Source organism: Bacidia gigantensis, assembly GCF_019456465.1.
Source record: "Bacidia gigantensis strain McMullin 20006 chromosome Unknown contig_249, whole genome shotgun sequence".
Classification (NCBI taxonomy): domain Eukaryota; kingdom Fungi; phylum Ascomycota; class Lecanoromycetes; order Lecanorales; family Ramalinaceae; genus Bacidia; species Bacidia gigantensis.
Genome location: NW_025408603.1, coordinates 298,849 through 312,407, shown reverse-complemented (window position 1 = coordinate 312,407; position 13,559 = coordinate 298,849). Strand labels below are relative to the sequence as shown.

At 49.3% G+C, this 13,559-nt stretch overlaps 5 protein-coding genes across 5 annotated transcripts; 4 read left to right on the top strand and 1 right to left on the bottom strand.

Annotated features, from left to right (window-relative positions):
• Positions 1–335: 335 nt before the first annotated feature.
• KY384_006355 (uncharacterized protein) lies at positions 336–2,224 on the top strand (the record flags this gene model as incomplete). The annotated part of the gene is made up of 2 exons (XM_044814851.1): positions 336–1,488; positions 1,539–2,224. The coding sequence occupies 2 exons, from the start codon at positions 336–338 to the stop codon at positions 2,222–2,224; spliced, it is 1,839 nt and encodes a 612-aa protein (XP_044667951.1).
• A 556-nt stretch (positions 2,225–2,780) lies between these two features.
• KY384_006354 (uncharacterized protein) lies at positions 2,781–4,205 on the top strand (the record flags this gene model as incomplete). Its single annotated transcript, XM_044814850.1, has 3 exons — positions 2,781–3,827; positions 3,878–4,018; positions 4,077–4,205. 3 exons carry the CDS (start codon positions 2,781–2,783, stop codon positions 4,203–4,205), a joined length of 1,317 nt encoding a protein of 438 aa, XP_044667950.1.
• Positions 4,206–4,807: 602 nt separating this feature from the next.
• KY384_006353 (uncharacterized protein) lies at positions 4,808–8,900 on the top strand (the record flags this gene model as incomplete). Its single annotated transcript, XM_044814849.1, has 4 exons — positions 4,808–5,463; positions 5,663–6,271; positions 6,317–6,524; positions 6,561–8,900. The coding sequence occupies 4 exons, from the start codon at positions 4,808–4,810 to the stop codon at positions 8,898–8,900; spliced, it is 3,813 nt and encodes a 1,270-aa protein (XP_044667949.1).
• Positions 8,901–10,393: 1,493 nt separating this feature from the next.
• Positions 10,394–12,325, bottom strand: KY384_006352 (uncharacterized protein; the record flags this gene model as incomplete). Its single annotated transcript, XM_044814848.1, has 2 exons — positions 10,394–10,581; positions 11,302–12,325. The coding sequence occupies 2 exons, from the start codon at positions 12,323–12,325 to the stop codon at positions 10,394–10,396; spliced, it is 1,212 nt and encodes a 403-aa protein (XP_044667948.1).
• Positions 12,326–12,661: 336 nt separating this feature from the next.
• KY384_006351 (uncharacterized protein) lies at positions 12,662–13,297 on the top strand (the record flags this gene model as incomplete). Its single annotated transcript, XM_044814847.1, has 1 exon — positions 12,662–13,297. One exon carries the CDS (start codon positions 12,662–12,664, stop codon positions 13,295–13,297), a length of 636 nt encoding a protein of 211 aa, XP_044667947.1.
• Positions 13,298–13,559: the final 262 nt, after the last annotated feature.

Genomic DNA, 13,559 nt, shown 5'->3' with positions numbered 1-13,559 from the left:
CTCATTCGTTTGCATGCGAGAGTGCGGGGAGAATAACATGCTGACTAGATTCGTGCATATGCACGAGGTCGCGTGAAATTCTCCGTACCTGAATAACTTGCGAGGACATGCACACTTCCATTACCAATACCAAAGCCTTGGACTTGAAGTGGAGACTTTTATGTACAAATTCAGCGAAGTAATCCATAAGTAAGCCCTCTGCACCCAAAGCTTGTCCTGGGGCTGCACACCTTTGTCGGAGATGTCGCCATCGGAACTGCCAGGGCTGCGCATAGTCAAGCTTGGACGGTATATGATGCGTCGTCTTCCGATGTGGGGTTGGCAGGATCGACATCATGGTCGCTCTAATTGCTCCGGCTGCATTTGCAGCAATCAACTTTGACTATCTCATCGTTGGCGGAGGCACTGCTGGTCTTACCATTGCAACTCGTCTCTCCGAGAATGCCAACTTCCAAGTTGGTGTCATCGAAGCCGGCGGTGACCACACGGAAGACCCTTTGATACTAACACCAGGTCTGGCCTTGTCTACTCTCAACAATCCTCTCTACGACTGGGCATTTGAGACGACACCTCAGGTCCATGCAAACGGACGAGTGATTGGACACCCCCGCGGAAAGCAGCTTGGAGGCTCAAGTGCCATCAACTACCTCTATTGGACCCACGCATCTCGCCTCGATATCGATGACTGGGGAAAGCTTGGGAACAAAGGCTGGTCATGGGATGAGCTAAACCCCTATTTTTCCAAGTCAGAGACATACAACCCTCCATCTGCGGATATTTCTAGTCAGACTGATACCACGTTCATCGTGCCTTCTGCCCATGGAACCAGTGGCCCCGTCCAGGATTCTTTCCCACCTTTCTTCGACAACTTCTACAAATCTTGGGAGCCAACATACAAGAATCTGGGCCTTGGTCCCACCGGTGATCCTCGAGGCGGACTAGCAATAGGTGCTTATTCTACGCTCGTTTCTCAGGAGCCTAAGAACGCATCTCGGAGCTATTCTGCCAATGCTTATTGGAAACCGAATACGTCTCGCCCAAACTATCATGTCTTGACGAATGCTCAGGCTACAAAGCTGGTCTTTGATACTCGACATAAGCCTTTAACAGCTACAGGCGTTAACTTCGTTGTAGACGGTCGAAAATATACAGCAAAGGTCAAAGGAGAAGTCATTATAAGTGCAGGCTCGTTTCAATCGCCGCATCTACTCGAGCTCTCTGGCATTGGTGATGCAAAGCTGTTGAAGTCCCATGGCATCGATGTTCTTCTTGACAATCCAAATGTCGGCGAAAATCTACAGGAGCATCTTCTCGTACCCTTGACGTACGAAGCTGCAGAAGGCGAAGGTACGTTTGAGAGCTTCCGAAACGCAACCATCGCCGCTGCAGCGAGCGAGGAATACGCTGTCAATCATACTGGTCCACTCGCATCGAACACTGCTAATGCATATATCTCTTTCGCGCAATTGTTGAAGGCCAATCATGGTGGTAAGTCAAATAGGCTACAGTCTTCTACTTTTGCCCTGATGAAACTTTAGGGAATTACAAGACTCCGCAGTCTCTTGATTCGGCACGACAGAGAGGCAGCAAAGGTCTTCAAGAAGTTTTGACTCTTGAGAAACTATTATCACCCACCGAAGCCTCGATTCAGGAGGTCTACCTTCCCGGTGGCTCTACACCCTCACAGCCATACAATACGAGCGTCATCTTCAGCACAACCTATCCCAACAATTACTTCACGTTCTTCTCCGTTCTCGAGCATCCCTTCTCGCGAGGCAGCGTTCACATCACAAGTTCAGACCCGTTTACATACCCAGCCATCGATCCAAACTACCTCTCAAACCCCCTCGATACCTATGTAGTCGGGCAAGGCTTATTACACATCCAGCAAGTCGCCCAGACAGCGCCTTTCTCTAACCATCTAAAGAACGGCGGCACCGTCTACCAGCCAGACTTCTACAAGCTTGATGAAAGCAATGTAGAAGACTTCGTAAAGAGCCATTCTGCGAGCGAGTACCATCCAATGGGTTCGTGTAGCATGTTGCCAAGGGATCAGGGAGGGGTGGTGAATGAGCGGTTGCAAGTATATGGTACGAAGAATGTTAGGGTCGTTGATGCAAGCGTCTTTCCATTGGCTGTGAGGGGGAACTTACAGACTCTTGTGTATGCTGTAGCGGAACGGGCTGCCGACTTTGTGAAGGCAGATGCTGCTCAGGAGAAGTAGATAGTGACTTAAAATCGATAGCTATAGCGAGAGAAGAGATTGCAAGATTAGTTGAATATGCTTGTCCAAGCAATGCTCTCTTGCTCGTCTTAGAATTTGCGTTCAATGTTTGGATTCGATAGCACAGATCTTGAAGGTTGAGCGCTCACCTCTGATGCTGCGTTTTGCTATTAGTTTTCGATGAACTATCTTGAATTGAATCGAAAAAAATCAGTTAAGTCGCAATACATTATGCAACACCCCAAGACTCTGATATACTCCTCTTACCAGCCCAAAGTATAGTTTGGAATGCTCTGAGGTCTCTCATATCCCCGATTGTGGCTAGACGAGCCAATATCTCAAATACATCCATCTCTTCTTGAAAGGCGGGTAGGAACTGAGGAATCAGCCCCTAAATTGAAATGACGTCATTCACGCGACGCGTTCAGATCGGAGTCCGTCCTTTTGGTGAAATGGCAACCGCGCGTTGTAGCAAAGGCCTTCAATATTCGGATATCTCCCAGAGTGTTTGCACCGTACATGCTTGTTACATCAAGAACTAAAATACTGTACTACCATGCCGCAGAGACGTTCACATTTTCCAGGCGCTTCGTCGAGCGCAACACCATTAAAACAGAAGCGTGCACTGTCGCCCGCAGCATCATCAACGCCAGGGTCACGAAGATCGAAGCGTGTCAAGTCCTCGCCAGTTGATCCTACGACCAAAATTACTGCCAAGAAAAGTCCATATTTTGAGCATCCAACATCAGAATCAGAATCTGAGTCGGTGGAAAACGAAGAATCTGGCTACGAAGATGAGGACGCAAGTGCAGCTTCTTCACCCCCTGAAAGCGAGAGCGAGGAAGAGGAAGGAAATGAAGAGTACAATTCCTCCGAAGATGAAAAACCTGCCAAGAAGCCAGGGCGCAAAATCATAGTCAAAGGCAAAACGAATGGCACCGTTGTTACAGGCAAAAAAGGCCAAGAGCTATGGCGGCCCGGTGTGAAGGTCGACATGGAAGCTGGGGAAGCAGTCTTCATCCCTCTCCCGAAACCTCGAAGCCCTGGCAATACTCCCTACGAAGAATATACGGTTCACCCGAACACACTACTCTTCATGGGCGATTTAGCAAAGAACAATGATCGCGAATGGCTGAAGATGCATGATGCAGACTATAGACAAGCCAAGAAGGACTGGGACAGCTTTGTCGAATCATTGACGGAGAAAATCATCGAGAATGACGAGACGATACCAGAATTACCACCCAAAGATCTGACATTCAGGATCTACAGGGATATCAGATTCTCCCCCGATCCTACACCATACAAAACACACTTCTCAGCCGCGTGGTCGAGGACGGGCAGGAAAGGCCCCTATGCTGGATATTATGTACAGATCCAACCAAAGGGAAGCTTCGTGGGCGCTGGGGTGTGGCATCCAGAGGCAGCGCCCTTAGCGCTGTTGAGAAGGAACGTCGATAAGAAAAGTAGATTGCTGAAGGAAGTGCTCAAGGAGGAGAGAATGCGGAAGGAGTTCCTGAAGGGCGCTAAGAAGGATGACAAGGAGGTCGTGAAGAAGTTCGTAGAGATCAATGGAGAAAGTGCGCTGAAGACTAAACCAAGGGTAAATTCTCGAGTGTGAGTAGTCGATGGATAATGCTGACGGTAAGGTAGGACTACAGTGCCGATCACCCAGAAATTGCGCTACTAAGGTTGAGGAATTACACGATTGGTAAGAAATTGAAGGACGAAGAAGTGCTTGGGAAAGATGGGCTGAGTAGGATCGCGGACTTGCTTGGTGTTTTGACGCCATTTGTGAGCTTGCTGGATAGCTCCACGTTTGAATTGCAATGAGCTGATGATGTTTATGCAGGTAACATACCTTAATAGCGTTGTGATGCCAGATGAAGCCCCGAGTTCCGATGACGACGACGATGACGAAGACGAGGCGAATGGCGTTGAGGAAGAAGACGATAACGAGGACGACGAGAATGAGGAGTGAATGCGGCCTATTTGTTTCCCCTACCAGACATTGTACAACGAGGTGCAGAGCAATCTTCCAATGTAAGTTTAGCGCTGTACACCCGGTATAAGTAAGGCCACGGCACCGATACCCTAAATATCTTCCAGATTCGGAACGGAACATGTTTGCTGAAGATTTATTACTGTCATCATCTCGTGGTGTTGTTTACCACCAGCCCCGCTGTCGCCCGCGCTAGCCGCTTTGTTTATTTCTGTGCTATTGCCCGCTTGATAGGAGGCCACAATGCTAATATTGCTCTTCTGGCTGATCACTCTCCTCTTGATTCTTGTAGTATGCGATCCGCCTGACGAGAATCCTCGAGCACGCGGACCAGGAATATCTTTCTTGTGGTTACCAGGGCATGCTCTGACGTTTCTTTGAGGAAAGCGCGCTCCTCTTTTGGACATTCGCTGATATACCAATTCGGAAAGAGCCCCATCGCAATCGCCGTAATGTTTGTACTGCTACCGGAATTTCATCAACCTGGTATTTGTATTCAACATTGACACGCAATTGTCAATAAAGCACTAGCTCTTGCACCCCGAGACGCGTCATTGCTGTTGCGCGACGATCAGCAAACAATGGAGAACGCAGTTCACAGAGTTGAACCAAAAGGCGCACGGGAAAGTCGCACAGCTCATCAGAAACCCCGATCTCCTCGTAAGGAAACGACCGATTGGGTCAACAGCCAGCCTCCTCCACCTGCGATCTCTCGACTGTCTTCTCCACAGGCAATATCACACCTCCCTCATCACACATCGCTTGCTCCACGCGGTACACTCCAAGTACGGAACAGCTCGAATGTATCTTCACAACACACGAAGCCAGAAGACAAAAGAGTGTCAGAAATATCTAACGAAGCTACGAAGGGCGCGAACAGAGACAGCCAGATATCGACATCCTCAACGAATACGTCTGGCAAGCCACGAACCAAGAAGTCCGTCGGACCATGGAGATTAGGAGCAACAATTGGCAAGGGCGCAACGGGCAGAGTGCGAAAGGCTAGGCATCAACTCTCAGGGCAAGATGCAGCCGTCAAAATTATCAGCAAGAAGAGTGCAGAGATGCTCAAAAGTGCGAGTATCATGGCCATGGATACTGTTACTTCGAGGACACAGAACACGCACGGGAGGAAATTGATTCCATTTGGTATTGAAAGAGAATGCGTGATCATGAAATTGATTGATCACCCAAATATCATTAAGCTGTACGATATGTGGGAGAATAGGGGCGAATTGTAAGCTCGATCAACATGACCAGACCGCGCTCTTGTCACTGACTTCGGGGAGATACCTCGTCCTTGAGTATGTCGAAGGCGGCGAACTCTTTAATTACATTCAAACCCATGGACGCCTTCCTGAGCATGAAGCAATTCGCATATTTCGTCAAATCATCGCCGGCCTTTCGTACTGTCACAGCTTTCACATATGTCATAGAGATTTGAAACCTGAAAACATTCTAATGGATGGGGATGGTAATATCAAGATAGTCGATTTTGGAATGGCGGCCTTACAACCTCAGCACGAATGGCTTCAGACTTCTTGCGGTAGCCCACATTACGCCTGTCCAGAAGTCATCTCACAACAGCCGTATCGTGGTGACCTGGCAGATATCTGGTCCGCCGGCGTAGTTTTGTACGCTATGCTCACCGGCTCCCTCCCCTTTTGCAGCGACCTTGCGGACGGAGAACAGAATTTCACTGAAGTCATCTCGAAAGTACTGGATTGCGATTACGATTTCCCCGAAGGTTTACTATCAGAGCAAGCTGAGGATCTTATCATCCGCATATTGCAGCCCGATCCAGGTGAGCGAATGCGCATTCGTGATATGTGGAGGCACCCACTTGTCAAAAAGTACGAAGGGCTTGACCCAATGGCCAGTAATGGGAAGCCATACATTGGTACCGCTCCTCATTTGTCACTCCTCGAATGTGGATCGACAATGAGGTACAGAAGTCAGATCGACAATGAAATATTACGAAACATGCGGAACTTGTGGCATAGTGTGCCTGAAACTGAGTTGGCTCAACGCTTGCTGAGCAAAGAGTACGTTTCTTGACCTGTAAGAAAACCCTGAGCTAACGCAGTCAGACCAAACCACGAGAGGGTCCTGTATGCTAAGTTACAACAGTTTCAAGATCGGCTGCTAGAGAACTATCAATCGACGGAAGTTGACTACTCGACAAGTGACTACCACCATGTGACGCAGCCACCAAAGCGATACTCATCAACAATGCCCACACTTGGGGAGAACCCGCAACATGCCTCTCGATTCTCGCTCCTTCAGCCGGGGACCTACGTACCGAAGAAGGCCCAGAGCCAACATTAAAAAGAGCACTCTAGAAGGACTAGTATTGCAAGAACTGAGGGAACAGAGGAGAGTTATGATCCCTTTCGACCATCGCGGACTCGCATCGCAAAGACTGCAAGTGCAGACTATGCTCGTATCACTGTTCTTAGAAATGCTTCTCAAGCGTCCTCCCGTGTTCCGTCTTCTCGCAAGTCTTCAATGCGCAACCCAGTGCTAGACAAACTGCAAGAGGAAGACAGTGCAAGTGTGGGAAGCCTTCCTAGTGCTGGGGGAACTTCAGGCCACGATTATTTCCAACGCATGGCCAGCAATCAACGGCGCATCTCTCATGGACACTCTCGAGTTTCTATCATGTCAAAAGGATCTGCCACAACAGGCTCCACAGTTACAGTGTTCCGCAAATCGATAAGCTCAACAAGACGAAATGTCACGTTTCCGCACCAGCAAAGGCGCCAGCTGAGTGGCCCAGGCCAGCGAAGACTCCGAAGCGCTGGAAGCCAACGCTCGCCATTCTCATTACATCAACAGTATCTACAAGGGGAGACTACTGACGCAAAAGCTGCGAAGGCTCCAATAGTAGATGAAGAAACCGGTCAAATCGGCATCCACACATCCCCTCGCAGGGGCCCACGAAAACACGCAAAGGTGCGATATCCAGGGCGAATAAGAATGTCTAGTCAAAGCTCGATAAGTGATGCCCGCAAGGTCAGTTACGAACTTGCTCAATTGATTGATGAGACATGGAACCGAGATTCAATGACCTCTGCAGTGACTGAATCTACCCCTGTAACTGGCTTACGAGGCTCCCAACAAAGCAGCTATGCGTCACCTGCAACGTCGATATCCATAAGCGGTCTAGCGAGGACGTCGTTGCAACCCTCCGGACTCAGGACTTCCGTGAATCTTCCACCAAAGGAATACAAAGACCGCTCACTGCCCCCTTCGCCGCCCGAGAAGTCTGTAGAAAATGACATCCTCACGCCCAATACAAGACTTGACATCGCGCGAACTAGAGAAGTACTGAGGAGGCGTGCTAGAGACTCGTCAATTCCTCCAGGCTATCTTGATGCAGTGATCGAGCACCTCGATAGGTTGATGCAACCAAGCACTGTGAGACTTGCCGAAGAACAACGAAGAGCTGTCTCCACTCCGGAGGCAGAAGACGGCATACCGCGTAAGGATACCTTTGAGAAGTTAATCGGAACCCATATCGGCTATCGCACGAGATCGGAGCCTACACAAAAGCATCAGGACTGTAAACGAAAATCGACAATACGAATCGTGGACGATGGGACGGACTACAAAGGGCTCTCGCCTATCAAACCTTTGGCCATTCGAAAGAAAAGCAACGCGTCCACGCGGTCGTCAAGCTCTGGGTCAAAAAGTCCGTCACTGCGAAACATTGCTTCAGACGAGCAGCGGTATTTGGGATCTCGTGTGCTTGAGAGCCAAAATCTTGATGCAATTGATGAAGAAGATAAGGAGAATTTCGATCCAGTAACACGGAATAGCTATCCTGGTAATACGTCCAAGAAGCGCCATTGGTTCCGTCGACATCAATATCAACCCTCTAGAGACACCGACTTCGCACCACCGCTGGTGCCGAAAGATGAGCGACCACTTTCCGATCCATCACAACTCCCCGGAAACTCTCAGATTCTTGGCCTAAGCAAAGAAGAAACAAAGCCACGAAAGCTTAACCCTAAGAAGAGCTTGCTTAAGCTGTTCACGCAAAAGAACAAAAGTAAGGCCTACCTCGCATTGACTAAGCCAACAGACTTTGGTATCAAGGACTCGGATGGTCAAGAGAGCGATACCTCATCAACTGACCGCCCATCTTCACGTGATCCTCAACGAAGAAATATAAGCTCATCGACTGTTGTCCAGCACAAGAAACCCAAACCAGACGTCAGCAAATCATCCCTCACATCACCCCGCGAGATTATTCCTCAGCCCCAGAATTGGCTCGCTCGTCTCCTAGGCATCAAGCCCGCAACACGCGTCTTATGCTTCCAGATCTCTCGCATGCGCGCTCGCCGCGAGATCTCCACCCTTTTTCACTCGTGGAAGAAGTACGGCCTGCGTAATATCGTGATTGACAAGCCTGCATCTCGCATCTGGGCTCGTGTTGATGCTGAGAATTCTTTGAACATCCCCCCTATGAGACTGGCTTGTGAGGTACATACAGTCCTTTTCAGGGGTGGCAAGGCGAATTTGAGTATCGCGAGACTAGTGCAGGAGAAGGGCGCTAAGAGTAGCTTTCTGAGGGTGTTGGATGCTTTGGAGGAGGTGCTGAGGGGGAAGGGTGTTTTGGTGGAGGATGTGGGTTTGGTTGAAGAGGTGAGGAGGGGGGTTGGCTTTTGAGGGCGTATTTACGATGGGAAAGGACGGATGGGGCATGGTGACTGATGAAAACACAACAATGGAGGGGGCTGAAAAGGTAATATGGGGCTACTGCGATCTTTGAGGGGTGTACACATATCTTTGTATGCAGGCGATTTTGTTTCTTTGTGTGGTGAAGAGCCCCTGACGAGAATAATGGTGCAGGGGGAAAAGGTCAGTTGGCTCTGAACGTTATGATGTCTTTACATATTAAACTATGATGACAGACTTTTTTTTCTTAAAAAGCACGAATGTTCAGATCTAATGGTTTTTGGTGAAGGAGTGCGTTTTTTTCCCAGCTCATTATTGGTTGCCTTTGGCCAGAGAGTCGAGTCAGCAGTATTCAGCGCGTTTGAAATAAGGCTTTGTTGTGTGAAGTCTATGGAAGCGAGAGGGAGCGTGTTAAAGAGTAAGAGAAGTTTGGATGTCTGCCGATAGTTGGGTCAATACGGAAACCTATCGTGTGAAGCGTTATGCGGGACATATTGACGTTCAGGCTTCTGCGTATCGCAGAGTTGCTGGGCGAGTCAGGAGTTGTAGAGCTGTTGTTTTACTAGAGGCTAGGAGGGGCTGAAGAAGCAGGGTTGCCGGGGGGAAGGGGGAGTGGTTTGCACAATGAACGAGAAGGCGGGGGGTGGGGGGAGGGTTGATTGTATAAGCACTGTTTTGATGGCGGAAATGTGGATAGCAATTAATGAGAGGAAGAAAGCGGCTACGAAGGAAGGTTAGCAGAGGAGATACGCATCCTGCCTCTAAAATATCCATGCAGTTGCTCGGTCTGATAAGTGATCGCTTTCCACATTCGATGTTCCATGATGCGAGAGAATGTAAGCACTAAGGCAACGCATTGCGTATGACGTGAGATATTGCCCCGACGAATTAAGGGTATGGAGACTTCGATAAATCATAGTTGAATGACGTTTGTCAACTCAGCGACACCCCGTCCCTTCAACGTGGATATCGATAGCTAGCCATCTACTCGCCTCTGGATGTACGCTCATGGCGCAACCTGAAGCCGAAGCTGGAAGATATGATGTACGATCTGAACAGGAAGGGGGATCAGTAGGGGCACCGGCACTGTCGATATCTGAAGGCCAGTCTATACAGAGCGGGAGCGAACCTGAAGAACGAAGGAAGGAATTGCAATCTCTAGAGGAAGGAGAGGTAGGAAATGCGGGGCAGTGGAAAGACGACGGTATTGTGCCTGAGTCGAGCTCGAGGTGCTGCTGTATGTGATCGCACAATGGAAGGTGGTTCCGGCTGTGAAGTAGGTAGAATGTCGTGCTCATAGCAGGGGAGGTGTGTGTGATTCTGAGTTGATCGGTGGGAATTGGTTGGCGAGTTGCTTTTGAAAGGAGTACGACTATTGGGAAGGAAGCTGGTTGCGGGTTTAGAGAAAGTGCGCTGGAAACATTTGTGAGGAGGGAAAGAAGGGGAGGGGGCGCGTCATCTGAGAGAAAGCCTGCAGCGGATCATTACTCCCCCCTCATGACGGCTTTCAATTGCTTCGCCATTTTCTTGTCCATTTTCTTGTCCATTTTCTTCTCTCTCCTGTCCTTCTTTTCCTTTCTCCTCTCAGCCTTCTCTTTCTTCACTATTTTCTTCTCCGCCTTCCTTTCCTTCTTCGCTTTTGCCTCCTCCGTTGAAAGCTTCTCCTCCCTCTCTAGCTGCCTCTTGCAAGTCTCTTGTACCTGCCTCTGCAGATCCTCATTTACATTGGCATACATACAGATTTGTTATTCTACTCCTCCCAGTGATGTTCTCTCAAGCGTCGACGCTGTGGTAAGGATTGATACCGAGCGAGCACACTGGCAGCTAGCTTTTGCTCAGAGAAAGAGAGAGAGAGAGAGAGAGAGAGAGAGAAAAGTGACGTTTTCGCGTCAAGGAAACACCTCGAATTAATATCTGCAAATAGGCGCAAGTGGAGTGTTCTGTCGTTCGTTGACACTAGCTCAGGGGAAGTCTCTAGATTAGGTAAAAGGGGTCCGGCGACTCTTGGCATCATAAAAGCTCGGTGTTGGTACGATACCGCCCAAGAATCGTTCTCTGACCGGCTGCAAGGGTCATTTTTCCATTGCGATATATCTGAGTTTTGTTGCACATCGTGTGCACCGGGTATCGCATGCCCGCGTCCAGCATCTCAGGCAGTGGATGATATCTTCAAAGACTTTCGGCGAAGTTTGAACGCAGACGAAGACGCATTGTCGAACATCACGTCTATGAATTTGATTGCAACGTAACAATCTTTGAAGTTGCAGTTGTTGAGGAAGTAGACACCGGTAAGGGCAAATTCCCCTAGAGTGCCACGGCTCAAGGGCCATGGAGAGTAACGGCCAACTTTATACAATAGGTCTGGGTTACCCACTCTCACCTTATCCTTCACCCTTCCAGCCGTCCGGCTTGTCTCCCAATACAGCAATATGAGACCCCTTCCAGCTGCCCTCACTCCAGTGCCTCACCACAGGCTCTAGCCCTAAGCTTCTCGCACCCTCCCCATCAGCGCGGTCTGCCTCCATCACACTCATTGCTCGTATTGGTAGCACTAGTACACCACCCACTAGCTTCGGCTGCTCGAGCATACTGAACTCCTTGTAAGAGATCTGCTTTTCCTGCGTGCTTGAGATGTATTCTAGGAAAGCCTCGCTAAACGCTCTCGGGCCAGTCGTAGCGATGACTTCATGATACAGCACAGCCTTGTCTCCTTCTGGAGATTTCAGCAAGTCTTGTAACTTCTTTCCCACGTTCTCCAGCACAGCTTTGAAAAGCGGATGCCGCGCCTTTGCGCCAAACGTCCAATTCTCAACCCCCCAGATCCAGTCTCTATAGTCCTGGTACAACCGCCAATCATTCTCCACAGGCTTCCTGTCGGCTTCTACACCAATCACCACTTCTGCTTGCTCCATCAATGTAGCGTTGACACCCGCCCATTGCTTGATTGGCACTAGGCAAGAGGTGTCAAGATCTGTATACACGCCACCTTCAGCATAGACGAGGAGGTAACGGAGGAAATCGGCGCGGAGAATCCGGTCGGTCAGAGAGAGGTAGATATCGCCCAACCAGCTGAGGCTCACTAGATCAGGTTCTGGCGAGGTCGCTGTGAAGGTTGAACGGACCCAAGATTCTGCGGCTTGATCGCTGAGGCATTCGTAGCGCCAGGAAGGATTGAGGCTCGTCCACGTCTGGATACGAGAAGCATGCGAGGCATTTAAGGCGGGGATTGTCGAGGGCGAGGTCTGCCAGATCTTCTGCGGAATGCGCGCTCCAGGGGTCGAGAGTTTGGAGGATTCATCTTGAGCAGGAACAGGTTGCGGAGAGGTGATCTTGGTAAATGAGAGGTGTAGGTATGTTATGTAGCCTATAGTGAGCAGGAGAAGGAGGCGATAAAGGGAAGAAGAGCCCAGAAGCATGTAGATGCTCACAATTCAGCATTGAACATGTGGGAATGGGGATGAAGAATCTTGCCGGATAATTATAATTCCGATCCGATGACTCGTTCTAGCGGGAGCATAAATACGGCATTCGACAAGTCTTTTCGACAATTGACTGAGCTTCCGTAGTTCACTGCCTATTTGTTCTTCTTTCGTTCTCCTCTCCATCACTCGTCTGCATTCTCGGTCAAGGATCTAATCAGCAGCAAGCATTTCTCTTTCTGCAATCATTCAGATCACCCTTACCAGCTTCAAGTCCTTGAAAAGGTCAAATATAACATCATTGGCCATTTCCAAACTTTTGTGGTAGACAGCATGGGGCCACCTCTAGTATCAGCGTCCCTTGCCCTGAATCCAAGATGTCATTCATACGCAAACTATGTGGCGCCTTCCTTGATTCTCAGCATTATATCTCATTACGACAGGCCGATCACCATCTACGCCGATGATCTCTCTCCGGCGCTCATGCTCAAGTGTGGCGCTTTCAAGATTATTTCTTTAACATCTGGAGCCGAATTCAAGCAAACAGTATCAACCCACTGTCGATTTCCTCCGCCCACGAAGGTGAAAGTCTCATATGATGAGGCTAGCTTCTATACGCTTTACCCGAATGTACCCGTCACCTTCTCCGCGCCCTTCACTCGCAAGCGTGACAACAATGATGGCAAACCACTTCCAGCAAGCCACCCGGACTACTCAAACCATCGCTACTCAACATCTGGCGCTCTTGGAGTAGATGGCCTTGAGCCAGGGGACACCTATGCGCTGACTCTAGCTGAAACCCCTCGTGTTGCTTGGACGTTTGTCCGTTGGTGGGAGTATGGCACGAAGGAAGAGGTCTTGAGGATGGACCTTGATGCGCGCAAAGTCAAGTTTGATCCAGGTCCACACGAGCCAATCACGGTCGATACGAGTGGTGTGAAAGCCGTTGCTTTTAGTTGCACTGAATGACGGATGCATTCGACGTCATCAAAGGATTTTAATCGTCATCTTCGTTGACTCCGGATCTTTGCCCACGAGGCTGATGGCGACTTGAGACATTTAAGACGCGAACAGCACACCACTTTTGCGTCACTGCCGCATGGCTCAAAATAAGCTTCTGATCACCTTGATATCCTGAAACAGCTTTGACAAGAAGATCGGAAAGGCGCATCCGCAGACGATATTGCTGACATGCATTTGTGGCTCTGGGTGTTATGTTTAGATTAAGAAA